Source organism: Melospiza melodia, chromosome 5 (genome assembly GCF_035770615.1).
Source record: "Melospiza melodia melodia isolate bMelMel2 chromosome 5, bMelMel2.pri, whole genome shotgun sequence".
Lineage (NCBI taxonomy): Eukaryota > Metazoa > Chordata > Aves > Passeriformes > Passerellidae > Melospiza > Melospiza melodia.
In genome coordinates this window covers 31,793,154-31,805,510 of record NC_086198.1, presented here as the reverse complement: position 1 = coordinate 31,805,510, position 12,357 = coordinate 31,793,154, and the positions used below count along the sequence as shown (strand labels likewise).

Genomic DNA, 12,357 nt, shown 5'->3' with positions numbered 1-12,357 from the left:
GCCTTTGGCAGGACTGGCTGTTTATGCACTCTGGGACAAACTGTGTGTGGAAAAGCCTTTACAGCCTCACCTTTTGGGGAGCTTCATACTGGGATTGTATGTCATGCATGCTTCATACTGGGAGTGTATGTGGTTTGCTACTGCTCTTCTGTTGTACAGTAACTGCCCTGAAATACCTGGCCTGGGGAGGAGGGGTTTAAACCCGACTGACTGGCATTGTCCTGATGACAAGATCAGTTCACTTACAACTGTGGTGGTGCTGACTGCTTTTAGCTGAGCCAGAGGCTGCAGAGCTGCAGCACTGTGGGATGCACAGGCCGCTCAGCAGGCACAGGGGACTGACACCCTGCTGCACGTGGCACAAGATGCATTGGTCACACAGCCATGTGAAAAGCAGCATCAGGAGACAGATCAATATTGAATCCCTCACCCTCCCTCTGCTCTGCATGTAGCTCTGCTCTGTGCCTGCTCTCCCTGCCAGCCATGACACAGCTCGAGAGGCAGACGCTCTGGCCCCAGCCACCCCACTGGGGCCAGGCACTGAACGTTCTTGCTCCACAGCTTTCCAGCTTCCCTCCCCCAGCCTGCTGTCCAACACACAAACCAGATGTGCTTCTGGAGCTTTGCTGTCCATCTGACAGCACAACGGAGGCGGCCGACTGTTGCTCAAGTCAGAAATGTAGCTGCAGACCAGCCATCTATACAACACGCTTACCTCTTCAGCTCTGGAAGTGCCACACATCAAGGCCAATGCAGAGCTGCTATGCTTCCCATTGGATTAGCACTAGCCTCATGCCTAGTAAGTCTCTGGGAATAACTACTTGACAAGCAGGGAGGAAGCCAACAGCCAAAGCCTTGGCCCTTCCCACAGGACCCAGATCTGATGTGCAGTCTTCTGATTTCAGATTAGCCTAGGGTCTTCAGAAATGTGCACAATGAAGCCCAAGTGATCATAAGGCCCTGAGGCACCTTTGAGTTGGAGAGGGGTAGGGACGGATTAATTCTCCAAGGGCCAGAAGTAATGTGCAGTCCTGGCCGGTGACACTGAGAATAAGGCTAGAGCTGCAGTTTAGCCCCAGTGCTGGAGCTGTTAACTCACTGGATCAGGATGTGTGGAGCAGGGATACATGTCCTGACACCTAATTTTAATAATAGCTTGTAAGTGTCAGTGGTAATGTCATCTTTTTAACAGTGGGCCTGGAGATGATCTGGACGAGAGCATATTATGCCCTGTTAAAACAGCTAATCTGCATAGAACTTATGACAAGCCAGATCTTTTCAGTATTTCATAAACTGGCTGAATATTCATTTTTAAGGCACTGTCCAAATGGGTTTGGTCACAGATGACTACTCTAAGTCCACTCCAAAGCTGGCATATACACCAGGGAAATAACACAAGAATGGGAGGAAAAATGCAGCAACAAACCACCCCCTGTAAAAGCAACCAAATATTTCCTTCAGCCAAACCCCTCCCAGTTAATGTCAGCTATAATGGTGCCAAATTCCAGCAAAACATGTGGTGGTATTTGGTTCAGTACTTACTGGCCACTTTTGTACAGGATCGGTGCAGGGCAGAGCAAAAAATCAGATTCTACTGTTTTAGGCCTTTCGTCTGAAAAACAAAAATCACACGAGCTTACTATGCTGTGCAGCTTAGGTGAGGAGCTGCCACGTGAACGTGCTGTGAGCTCCCTCCATTCCCATGCTCCTTACTAGTCTGTCCTGGATGAAACTGGCAGCAAGGCAGGCCCAAGGTAAGGAACAGGGAGCCTCAGAGCCGGCTGTAAATGCCAGGTGAGCCCACGTTACAGTGCTTATTGGAGCTACTCGAGTCAGCTCATGCTCTTCCAGAGAACACGCTGCCTAGAATCAACACCGTCTTTGTGGAGAGTGAGAACACTATTAGTAGTTTCCTGGTAGCTGGAAGATGAAGGTTTGTTTCTAGTTGGCTCCATTCCTGTTGTTGCATTGCAGGACTGTTTTATTAGCTGTGACTTGAGTGTTTTTCTCCAGTGTTTCTTTTGCTTTTGAGTCTGTGTGATTGGCAAACCTCTTACACTTACAAAGCACCTATCTGTAGAGTACATGAAGCACTTATTTGTAGAGCCTTGTGTCCAGTACAGCATTTCTGTTCTTCAGATGTGAGGAGGGGAGGATGGAGCTTTTTTGCCTCACGTGTTTGGTAAGCTGGGGAAAATCCAGCTCCTATGTGCAGAGCCATCAGCCTGAACTTCCCCACGGCAGGACTGATGATTTCTGTGCAAGGACTATTTCCTGACTGTGGGGTGAAAGCAGATAACTGATCTGCCAGATCAACTTGGAGATGACTCTGTCCTGCATTTCAGGAACAGGCAGACAGACAAGCAGTTCAGGGGCAGCTGAAGGAGGAGCTGTTGGCATAAATGAGCTTTTCATATGTGCTATAATCTGCACTGACTGCTTGGCCTAGATTTGGGGCTAGTTGTGAGGTGGGGAAGAGGGATTAGCACATTGCCATATGTTTTTGTCTTAATGGTATGTTTCATAGATTATTTTTCTATCCCACAGCTCCATTTGGCAGGTTTCCTTTCTAGCATTTGGTAATGGTTCTTTATAAATGCAGAACGAGGAAGATGCCAAATGCATCCTTTAAAAGCAGGGGAGCTGACACAGTAAGGGTGTGCTCAGAGGCTGGTCCTAGAGAGAGCCCAGGCTCTCAGTGAGGGCAGCTCCAACACCAGCAGATCCTTGCCCGAGTGCCCTCACGTACTGAGGGTTCTGCAGAGGGCCAGTCTTATGCAGAGGAGACTGCAATGACATGAGAATGGCTGTCCTTCTCTTGAGACCATCTCCTTCCTCCTGCTACTGCTCGAAGTGCCCTCCCTGTCTTCCTGTTCATCCTGGCTCCACTGGACCCCTTTAGGCTTCCTCTGAACCAGGCATTCAGAGTCCAGCACAGAGCTGCAGAGAATGACCTCATGTACTGTGGGAAGGACCACCTGGAATGTCCCACTTGAAATGTTCCTGCTTTCTTCCTGTACTACTCCCCAGCAGCTCGCTGTTGTCCATTGCTGAAGACATGGACCAGGGGGATGAAGCAGGCCCTGGCAAGACCCCATAGAGCAGATTGTGTTTTTGTAATCAATACATCACTGTGCCATTCCCCTACCCTCATGTGCTTCAGCACACCCCTTTCTGAAGCCAAGAAAAAACAAGCAGCCCAGAGCTGTAGTTGGCAATTCTCACATCAGATGGTAGCAAGTGTTTGTGGGCAATGGGAAGCAGAGGTGACAATTGTAATGGAAACTGAAGGGGAAATTATACAAGCGAATTGACTTACACAGGCTGCCTGCATCCAGAACTACTGGGTTACCCTGTTATTCCGCCAAATTATTGTAGGTATTTAACAGGCAGGAGAAACTGGCAACCCACTCCATTATATACAATATCCAGGGTAAGGAAGAAAGTGCACTGGAAAAACAAATTCGATTGTGAAGGAATTTAAGACAGGCTAATATAGAAATCAGACAGTAGGCAGGGAAAAAATCAGTTGTAGATTTTCCTTCAACTTCTTTTTTGGTTTTTTTTTTCCAGTCTAGCTGGCTTCTATGGAATTCTGTTCAGAGCTAGGGGTTTGATGTACATATCCTAGCCATCCATTTGAGCTTCTGGATACAAAAAGCCAACTCACTAGAGGAAAGTGCAAGTACAAGGTGTGGTGGTCACCATCTGAAACAGAATTGCTTTGTGCTATGGCTGCAGTCAGCCCTGATGCTGGGCAGACAGAGCTCATGGACCATGACAAAATACACCACTGCTCTGACCTGGCCTTTCTCTGTGCTGCTGCAGGAGGAGGACTGACCCTGAACCCCACAGCACACCTGGCACACCACCCAGGACCGGCAGAGACCTTGCAAAAAACAAGGTAAGTGCCTCTGGGAATTGCAATGAGATGCCTTGGCCAGGATTCACTGCAGAAAGGGACTTCAGTCAGTACACTGCAGCCACAGGCTGGTTCATCAGCAAACATCTGCTTGCCCAAACATCAGGAGCCAAACACTTCTCACCATGCTAATGCCCACAGTGAGGGGGTTGCCAACACTGCTCACAGCTGAAGGCACCTGGTAGCAAATTGAAACCACTGAGCAGAGTGTGAAACAGCTTTCCTCCCTTTACTAATCCTCAGAGCTTTCCTGCTCTCCTCCTCTTGGCTATTTTTCTCTTTGAGTTGTTATGAGCTGAGGTAACTGCAGGATTACAGAGGCAGGAGATGGCAAATGCCTGCACTTACGGATTGTTGTTCCATTCACTTGATAGGTACAGGTCACACTGTCGCTTCTCCCACCGAGGGTTAAGCCGCTTCCTCTGAGAACAACCTGAAACTCCTCTGGAGGGGAAAGCAAACACACAAAATCACCAAACTGCAGTGCACTGCAGAAAGCTGTACTTAGACCAGGGCAACTTCACTTAGTCTGCAATAAACAAAGCACAACATAGTTAATGCTTCCAACTTAGTGAGATCTCCTTTTTCCTGAACCTTTGTACTGAATTCTCCTTATAAATTGGTGAAGGCACGATTTGTTCCCAAATCTCTATTGAGACAGCCCTCTGAAACTGGAAGCAGATTCAAGCTATCAGCATGATCTGGGGCTCAGCTGCACAGTAAGACACAGTTTCTCGGTGAATGAGAAATGAGAAATAGGGGACTCAGAACAAGAAGAAGACTCCCCAAACCCAGATCAGGCTCACTTGAGGTACCAGATGAAGAAAACATTTCTCCTTAGTACTATTTCTCTGCAAGTTGCCCAAGGGCCATGCTCTCTGTGAGCTGTGCAGAGGAGGAGTGAAGAGTTTTTAATACCAGGGCTGCTGACTTCATCCAGAGCATCCACATTTTCACAAAAATATCCAAGTAATGTTTAGCAACTACTTTATTTTGATGGATCTCCAACTATGTGTGGATTATGAAGCTTAGAAAGAAGACAAGGCCTTAAAATTCTGTGCAGCTCTTCTATTTCATTAATATATTTCTCTTGCTGCCCAAAAATGCAGTCGTGTGCTTTGTTCTTACACTCCACAGATTTTGGGGCAGATTTGACACAAGTGCAGAGCAGACTCATGGGAGAGGGGCAGGTAAATGTTCTCCAACCTCCACCTGCATCACCCAAGCTATGGAAGGACGCCCTGGTGGACAGCTCCTCTGAGGAGAACCAAGAAGGCAACAGAGAAATCTCATGTTTCTTTAACTTGAGGACTTAAGTTAGAAATGCTTTACTCCTTTGTATAAAATAGGGGGAAATCACAGTCCTATAATAATGGAACAGAATATTAAAATTATAAAATCTTACCTCCTACACAGACACTGGATGGCTCCAAATATAAAATCTCAGTGCAGGATTGTTTCAAAACCTATTGCAAAGGAGGAAACAGTCACAAATAGGTTTCATAGCACTACTTCAATGAGCAATCTTAGTTTAAAACAAATGCTTTTCCATAGAACACACATAGAGTTACAGGTTTGGTTTGCTAAGTCTGACTTTGCAGGACACTGCCTGGAGCATGAGCAGCTCTTGCACACCTGCAAGAGTCAGTCAAGTCTAGCAGTGCCTAAGGCTTGGATTAGTTTGTTAAACCCTGGAGTACCTTTGAAATATAACGATGTCCAGATCCCTATCCTGATTTTCCATGCACCCCAATCCTAATGTTTAAGCCAAAAATGAATCACAAGGAGCCTGATCCAAAACCTAATCCAGTGAAAAGCAGTGTTCCAACAATGAAGCCTGGTCCAGCCAAGTGCACGTTTTTGCTGGTGCTGGCACCTTGCCCTGTGTGGAGAGGCAGAGTGACAGCGTGTTCCTGACTGCACTGCCTGCCCTTGGACAGGGATCTCACTTCAGCTCTGCCTGCTGTATGTGGTATTTTTAGCAGTCATTCCTAAACATTCTGTGGCATCAGTTCAGCTCCCTGCAATCATGTGTACAGCAGAGAGTCCTGTTACTGTCCCCTCTCTAGCTCCACTTGCCAGGTGTGTGCCTGCTGCTGAGCTGCCCTGATTCCTAGGCATGTCCCTCTGTCTTACTCTTAACTCCTGCCTTCCTCTCAGTAGGACTCCTTACACTCTATGATGTTTCCCAGTGGTTTCTGTTGCTACATACCCAGGCCCAGCAGAAACAATCATGCGGGCACTGTTCTGAAGCACGCCAAGCTCCAAGAAAGAGAGGAGCCTCACTGACACTTCCCGTGTTGCCTCTCTCCCCACAAACTGTTATGCACAAATTCATCTTTTAGTGCTTTAAAACCCATGTTAAAAATTAAGTGGTATTTTAAAAAATGGAGATGTGTATTTGGATGAGACGCAGCAACAGAGATCTTAGGAAAGAATGTAGCCCAGAGTTCACTGCAAGCCAAGCAGTTCACATTAGCTGAGGATCTTGCTTCCAAAAAAGGGCTTTAGCCTCTTGATTCCTATTGCAGTGTGGAGAGAAGTTATCCGTGGCTTGGCTGGGGAATATTTTGTATAGCGTTTTATTCCTTTGCTGTAAAAGCGTGTTCAGTTGTTTTCACTGAAGAGTCAGATAAATAGCTCAAGTGAAGCTGAGACTAGATGCCAGCTTTATGTGAAGCACAGATTGAGCAGTTGGCACAGAATTCAGTAATTTTGTTTTTAGAGGGAGAACTTTCCAACCCCTGTCCTGGCCCCATTTGCCCAGTGTTTGAGGGAAGGTCACTGGTATGACCTGGAGGCTGGGGAGAGGGGAAGACAGTGTGGGACTTCCCTTGCAAATCAGTAGTTCTCTGGTTTCATTACATCCCAGGGTGAATTTTCTAACACTGTGCTTCCAAATGCAATATAAATCAGGAAAAAACCTACCTGGATATATTTAACTACCTTTGGATTTAGGAACAAACTGGGAGGGGCAGACATGACAACTCCAATTGAGCTAAAATACGGTGTAGCTAAAATGATGACAAATCACAAAAAAAGCAAATTTCAATGCAAGGGTCAGGATACACTGACTTCCTGCATGGAATCCATTTTCATGCATGCTCTTGGCTAAAGCAGAAAATACCAGATGTTAATACTGCTCTAGAAATAACTGCTTCAACAATAATTTTTCATAATTTTTATTACTGCTGTCCTTTGCTTAGCTTAAGCAAGCTGTACTGTTTAGAGACCATCTCTTTGCAAGGTTGGTGGCCTTATTCTACCATTCCCCCCAGACAAATCTTCTATTGGGGTGAAAAAACCTCTGAGACAACTAAAATTTGGCTTTGTAAGTTTGTCAGGTTGTTTGCTATCCTTCAAAAAGCTTCCTGATACTCCACACTTGGGGGGGGGGGGGGAAAGATAATGGTAGAGAAATGTGCCTTGTCCCCAAAAGCCCTTCCCCTCAAGGACTGAGTGAGCTTAAAAAGCAGACATCAAAGCTTGTCAAGGACTAAGTGGATTCAGGTGGAGCCCATCAGAATCTCATAGATCCGGCTCTTTGCTTAACCTCTGCTGACTCTCTGGGTTCTCCTTAACACTCCCCCTAAGCAACACTGAAACACTGCTCAGAACTGAGTTTCCTCAGAGTTAAACAGAAGCCATCACACGCTCTCCAGGGTCCAAGCCCACCAGCTGTCCTGAGCACCAGCCCTGGATAGGGTTTGGCTGACAAGGATTCTGCCCCCACCATGGGAAACTGAGGATATTTTCAATACAGCAATTGCCACATTTGCTTTCATGTGTGGGGGAAATGAACGTATTTGCACATCTTAGGAGAAGGTACAGAAACTTAACACCCTTCATTGTTCCCACTCTTTTCTACCTGTTTCAATCTTTTTTCCCTTTCCACACAAGCTATTCCTTCCAGCCAGCACAGTGCACTCCAGCACTCCAATAGAAAGTTTTTTTCCCTTGGGGAGAAATCATGTGATGGTATTTTACCCATTTTCCTTATGATCCATGTGCATTATTTAACATGCCTTCACACCCCTGTCCTTTAGAATTTAAAACTAACTTTAAACTATCCTGATGTGGAAATCTGGGCTGCAAAGTCAGCAAGACCAAAAAAACTCCACAAAAATCTATACAATGCTCCCTCTTTTCCAGTTCAGGATAATCCAAGACACTGCAAATTCATTATTTAGAAACCTACTGCCCACAAGAAAAGTTGAAATAATAACTTAATAAGGCCATCCTGGGATAGTATAGTTAAGCACTCTGCTGACATAAATTCAAATAAGACAAATTGCCTTATTTTAACAGCATGCAAGGAGAGATTCTGAGAATTGATGTCATCCACTTTGTCTCCAGAGGTCCTCACCAAATATAGGACTCTGCTCCCAGGCTCACAAAGGCTTTTCTCTCATTCCCTGCCCTCCCCCTCCTCCCAGGGCTGGCTTTACCAGAGAGAACCAATTTCCCACAACCCCAAGTGTAAAACAGAGTAGAAACCTGTCAGCGTTTGTCCTGCTGTCCTGCAGCTTCAGCAGTGGAGAGCTGTGCTAAGACTAGAGGGTGTTCATTGCCTCCTGAGGTGACCTGTGCAGTGTGGGAATGGTGCCAGCTGCAAGCCGAGTCTATCAGGTGAAGTGGCCACAGCTGTGACTCGTTAACAAAGGTGTGGCTGCTGGGACAGGAGAAGGCACCGCAGTTCTGTTCTTGGGCAGGCAGTCTCTTGGACTGTACAAAAATGAGACATGGAATCCATGCCCCAAATATCCTCTTGTCCAACAGCAACACAACAGACTGCTGAGGAAATGATTCTCTAGCTTCTCCATGTTGAGGACTTGTTACATTGCTGCCACACTGCAGCAGCAGCAACCAAGGATCTTATGTTTTAAACCCTGGTGTTTTTTAGGGCCAGTTCTTAGAGCAGCCAGCACCAGAACCAGTGGCACAAATGCAGCTTGTGCTCCACACTGACTCTGATGGATGCATGCAGGGCAGCCTCCCACCCACTCCTTCAGTAAAATCCCTTCTTACAGCTCCTGAGTGGTCTCTGTGCAGTTCCTATGGCATCTCTCAGTAAAGCAAGTTGATCATTTCAGAACATTTGAGAGCACAAACTACCAGAAGAGAGGCATCCAAGATACCTGGGGACACTCTCAAGCCAACTCACCCTCGATGCAAGCTCGCTGGCATGCCTTGGGCCCTACCTGCCCAAACAAGCTTTTCTTTGCTGAAAGGGTCGCCTGTCAATCAGCTGCTGGGCTGCCCAGCTCCTCTGGGAACACCGTGGCCATCCCAACTGTGGCTGTGGAGCTTTAAACCACCTGTCTCCAGGCTATTTCAGTGGCTTACAAGTAAGCATACATGTCAATCTTCCTAAAACAGTTGTAGGAAGTTCATTTATCAGGTCCACTTACCATTACCAAAAGCTTTACCAGCTCTTCCATGTGACCCCATTTTCACCTAGTGCATTTTTCCCAGACTTTCCTGATTGTTAAGGAATACTTAAAATCCACATCTGTCCTCATGGCTTTCTATGTGCTTCTCACTAGAAGGTTCCTGAAGGCTCACAGAAACTTCAGTGCACCATTTCTGAAGCAGTATTTCTGCTATTTCTGTCATTACTAACACATTTCCTCCCACCACAGCTGTTGGAGAAACTCTGCCTTTTTCTGACCTGCAGGTGTCTGCACTGACCACACCCCGGGGTGTTGTCAGCCCCCAGCTGCAGCAACGCCCCACACCCAAATTCTGACATCAGCACTGAAAGGGCAGATGTCCTTGCAGCACACTGCACAAAGGCAGCCAACTAACAGGCTGACACCAAGCTCTCCACTGCTCACAGTCTTTGTAAACTCCACCTCTGTTTATCAATTCTGCCTTGCCAGAGATCTTTCCCCTACTTTATGCAACATTTCTTCTTGTGGAAAATGTGCTTTCTGGACCTTCCAAGACCTCTTTAGCCTGTCATAGACCAGGCGTGGCTTTGCCTGGACTCTCTTTTCACCCTCACTGCTGCCTCTTACAAGTTCTCAGTGTTTAACAGCAAAGCAGGATGGCTCCTGCAGCTTTTCAAGTATTTAGCCTGCCATTCCCTCAGCACATGCTGTGGAACAGAGCTGTACCAGGCAGCACAGTGTTACACAAACAACTTTCCCTTCCAGAACACTAATGAAGGTTGTGTTCCATGGAATAGTGAGAACAATGCACTAGTAACAAGCAATGAGCAGCCCAACCATACAGAGACAATTAACAAAATACGCTAAGCGTCAATTTGTCTTGCAACCTTGCTCGGTTTCGTTTAGCCCTGTATGCAGTTCAAAAGTTTTTGGCAGCAGGCAGCACCATAAATCATAACTTGCACGGCATCTGTTCCTACCCAGAACTGTAAACTGCATTCAGGGTTTGGGTAGTCATCATCACAGCTGGATTCTTCACTGAACCACTGTAATGGTTCCAAGTCTTGAAAATGCTCTATGGCTCTGTAAAGCATTTGCTTCCTGGGACAGAGGTCGGAATAACCAGGAACTGCTGGAAGGAGACAGCTGCTGACATGTTCTGGTCAGACCTGGCATGCTAACAACTCTGAATAAATTAGGATTTCTAGGGCCACCAGTGGCCTTTCCTCCCTGTGGATCCATTCAAATTTGCACCTCTGTCTACATCAGTGCTCACCGTAAGCTGACCACAAATCAGGCTGCTGTGATTTTTGAAAAAAGGCAGCCTGAGTCTCTGAACCAAGCGTATGTCCCGTAACAGAGCAAATGCATCCAACTTGCTAGTTCCAGAACCTGTTTTTAAAGAAGAGAAAATGTTCACCTTTACAAGCTCATCTTTGTTCTACTGCTGTATGGCAAGGCTTGTGCAAAACCCCTGAGAGCACAACAGGATGGCTTCCACACTTTGTGTGTGCACAGATATCATCCCTGCAGCTTTATCCCCTGGTAGGCACATGAAGGCATCCTGGAGTGCAGTCCATGGACACACTGCCAGCCAGAGATGGCAGCGCAGCCCTGAAAGCACCCTTGCACAGCAGCCTCAGCTACTACTGCCTGCAGCTCTTTCCTGTGGAGACTCCTTTTCTTTCCTCTCTCCCTCCCAAACGTGGGGTCTGTAATTTTCTCTAGGGATGCTACAAGCAGAACAGCTGGTGAACAAAATTGTAATCTCAAGGAAAACAGAGCTAGAAACGAAACACTGTTGATGGTGTGACAGCCCATTAGGATGTGCTTCCTCTTATACTCTGCCAAGCTCCTCCCTCAGGTAACCACAAAACCAGCCTCAAGAGCTGCATCTCTCATCAGGATACATATTTCAAGACACAGTGGTAAGCGTGCATCTCATGTACTTGTCACTGCAACACACGGATTGTCAGTGTCATAAAGTTATGGCAAGTGGGGGGCAGTAATGGAAGGTGATGTCTGAGAGGGTCCTGATAACATAAAGAGTGTTTAAATCTGTGTTGAGCATTCCATGCCTCAGCTGGATCTGTGCATGCAGGCCAAGCCTCAACGACTGCCAGCTGTGGGCCTTTTCTTGGTGAGGAATTGCCTGCACCGTTGGGCTCCCAGTTTAGCTGCTCAGAAATGCCACTGGGTGTGGGCACAGCTATTTAAATGGTAGGGAACAGCAGGGCTCCTGCCTACACAGGTGGAGCAGGGCATGCTGATGGGGTCCAGAAGCCCAGATCAGAGCGGGGGAAGGCTGTCCCAGCCTATAGAACACTGCTCCTGAGCGAGGCCATTCTCTGGTGAGTCAATGCCTTCTGGAGCCCCATCCCAGCTTGAGGCTGTGAAGCTCCTCAGAGCAATGGATGGTGAGCTCACCCGGGTGCTTGGTTCAGTTCCTACAACTATTCTGCTTCGTTCCTTCCAATTGGCTGCAGCAGGACTAGGCTTACCCCATGTTTCCATGTATGTTTGTTTTTCTATGAGTCACTTAGAAGTATTACTGGCAGCTTGCTTCCTTTTTTTTCTTTTTAATTCAAACCTTTTTTTTTCCACTACCACTAAGACAGTAAAAAGGAAAGAGAAGTAAAGCAGGAGGTGTATAATTGGTTTGCTGGACTCACTGGTTTTGTTCTAGAGAATGAAATGCTGACTGTGCATTGGGCAGGATTTTTTGTACTGAATTCAGTGACTCTTATGGCATGTAAAGTCAACGTGTGTGAAATGAGGGTGATGAAGAATATAAGGCGTATGTAGGCTGGCATTGTTACAGATTTCTCATTCATGAGCTGTTGCTTTTTTTATGGAAATAGGACTTGTGCCCCCCTCCCCACCCCCCCCTGCAGTGTGGCAGAATTAGGTTTTTAAAAAGAAAAGATCTAGAGTAGGTTACAAGAGGAAATAAATTTAAGTAGAGCTCTTGATTTCTGTGATTACACTCAAGAAACCTTTATCAGACTTTTTAAGTGAGAAGCACCTTCGCAGCCCACCTTA

The 12,357-nt window shown here is 46.6% G+C and overlaps 1 protein-coding gene and 1 long non-coding RNA gene across 5 annotated transcripts in view; one reads left to right on the top strand and one right to left on the bottom strand.

The window, feature by feature from the left end:
• Nucleotides 1–12,357, bottom strand: part of ANTXR2 (ANTXR cell adhesion molecule 2) — a 76,244-nt gene that overhangs the window by 47,534 nt on the left and 16,353 nt on the right. The window contains exons 8-10 of the mRNA XM_063156827.1: nucleotides 5,328–5,388; nucleotides 4,271–4,366; nucleotides 1,543–1,612 (exon numbers count right to left, since the gene is read on the bottom strand). Coding sequence (XP_063012897.1) covers nucleotides 1,543–1,612; nucleotides 4,271–4,366; nucleotides 5,328–5,388 — 227 coding nt within the window. The remainder of the gene's footprint in view (nucleotides 1–1,542; nucleotides 1,613–4,270; nucleotides 4,367–5,327; nucleotides 5,389–12,357) is intronic.
• The window catches only part of LOC134418476 (uncharacterized), a 34,814-nt gene that overhangs the window by 14,297 nt on the left and 8,160 nt on the right, over nucleotides 1–12,357 (top strand). For all 4 annotated transcript variants that reach the window (XR_010027786.1, XR_010027782.1, XR_010027783.1 and 1 more), the window contains exon 3: nucleotides 3,829–3,904. This is a non-coding gene — a long non-coding RNA (uncharacterized LOC134418476). The remainder of the gene's footprint in view (nucleotides 1–3,828; nucleotides 3,905–12,357) is intronic.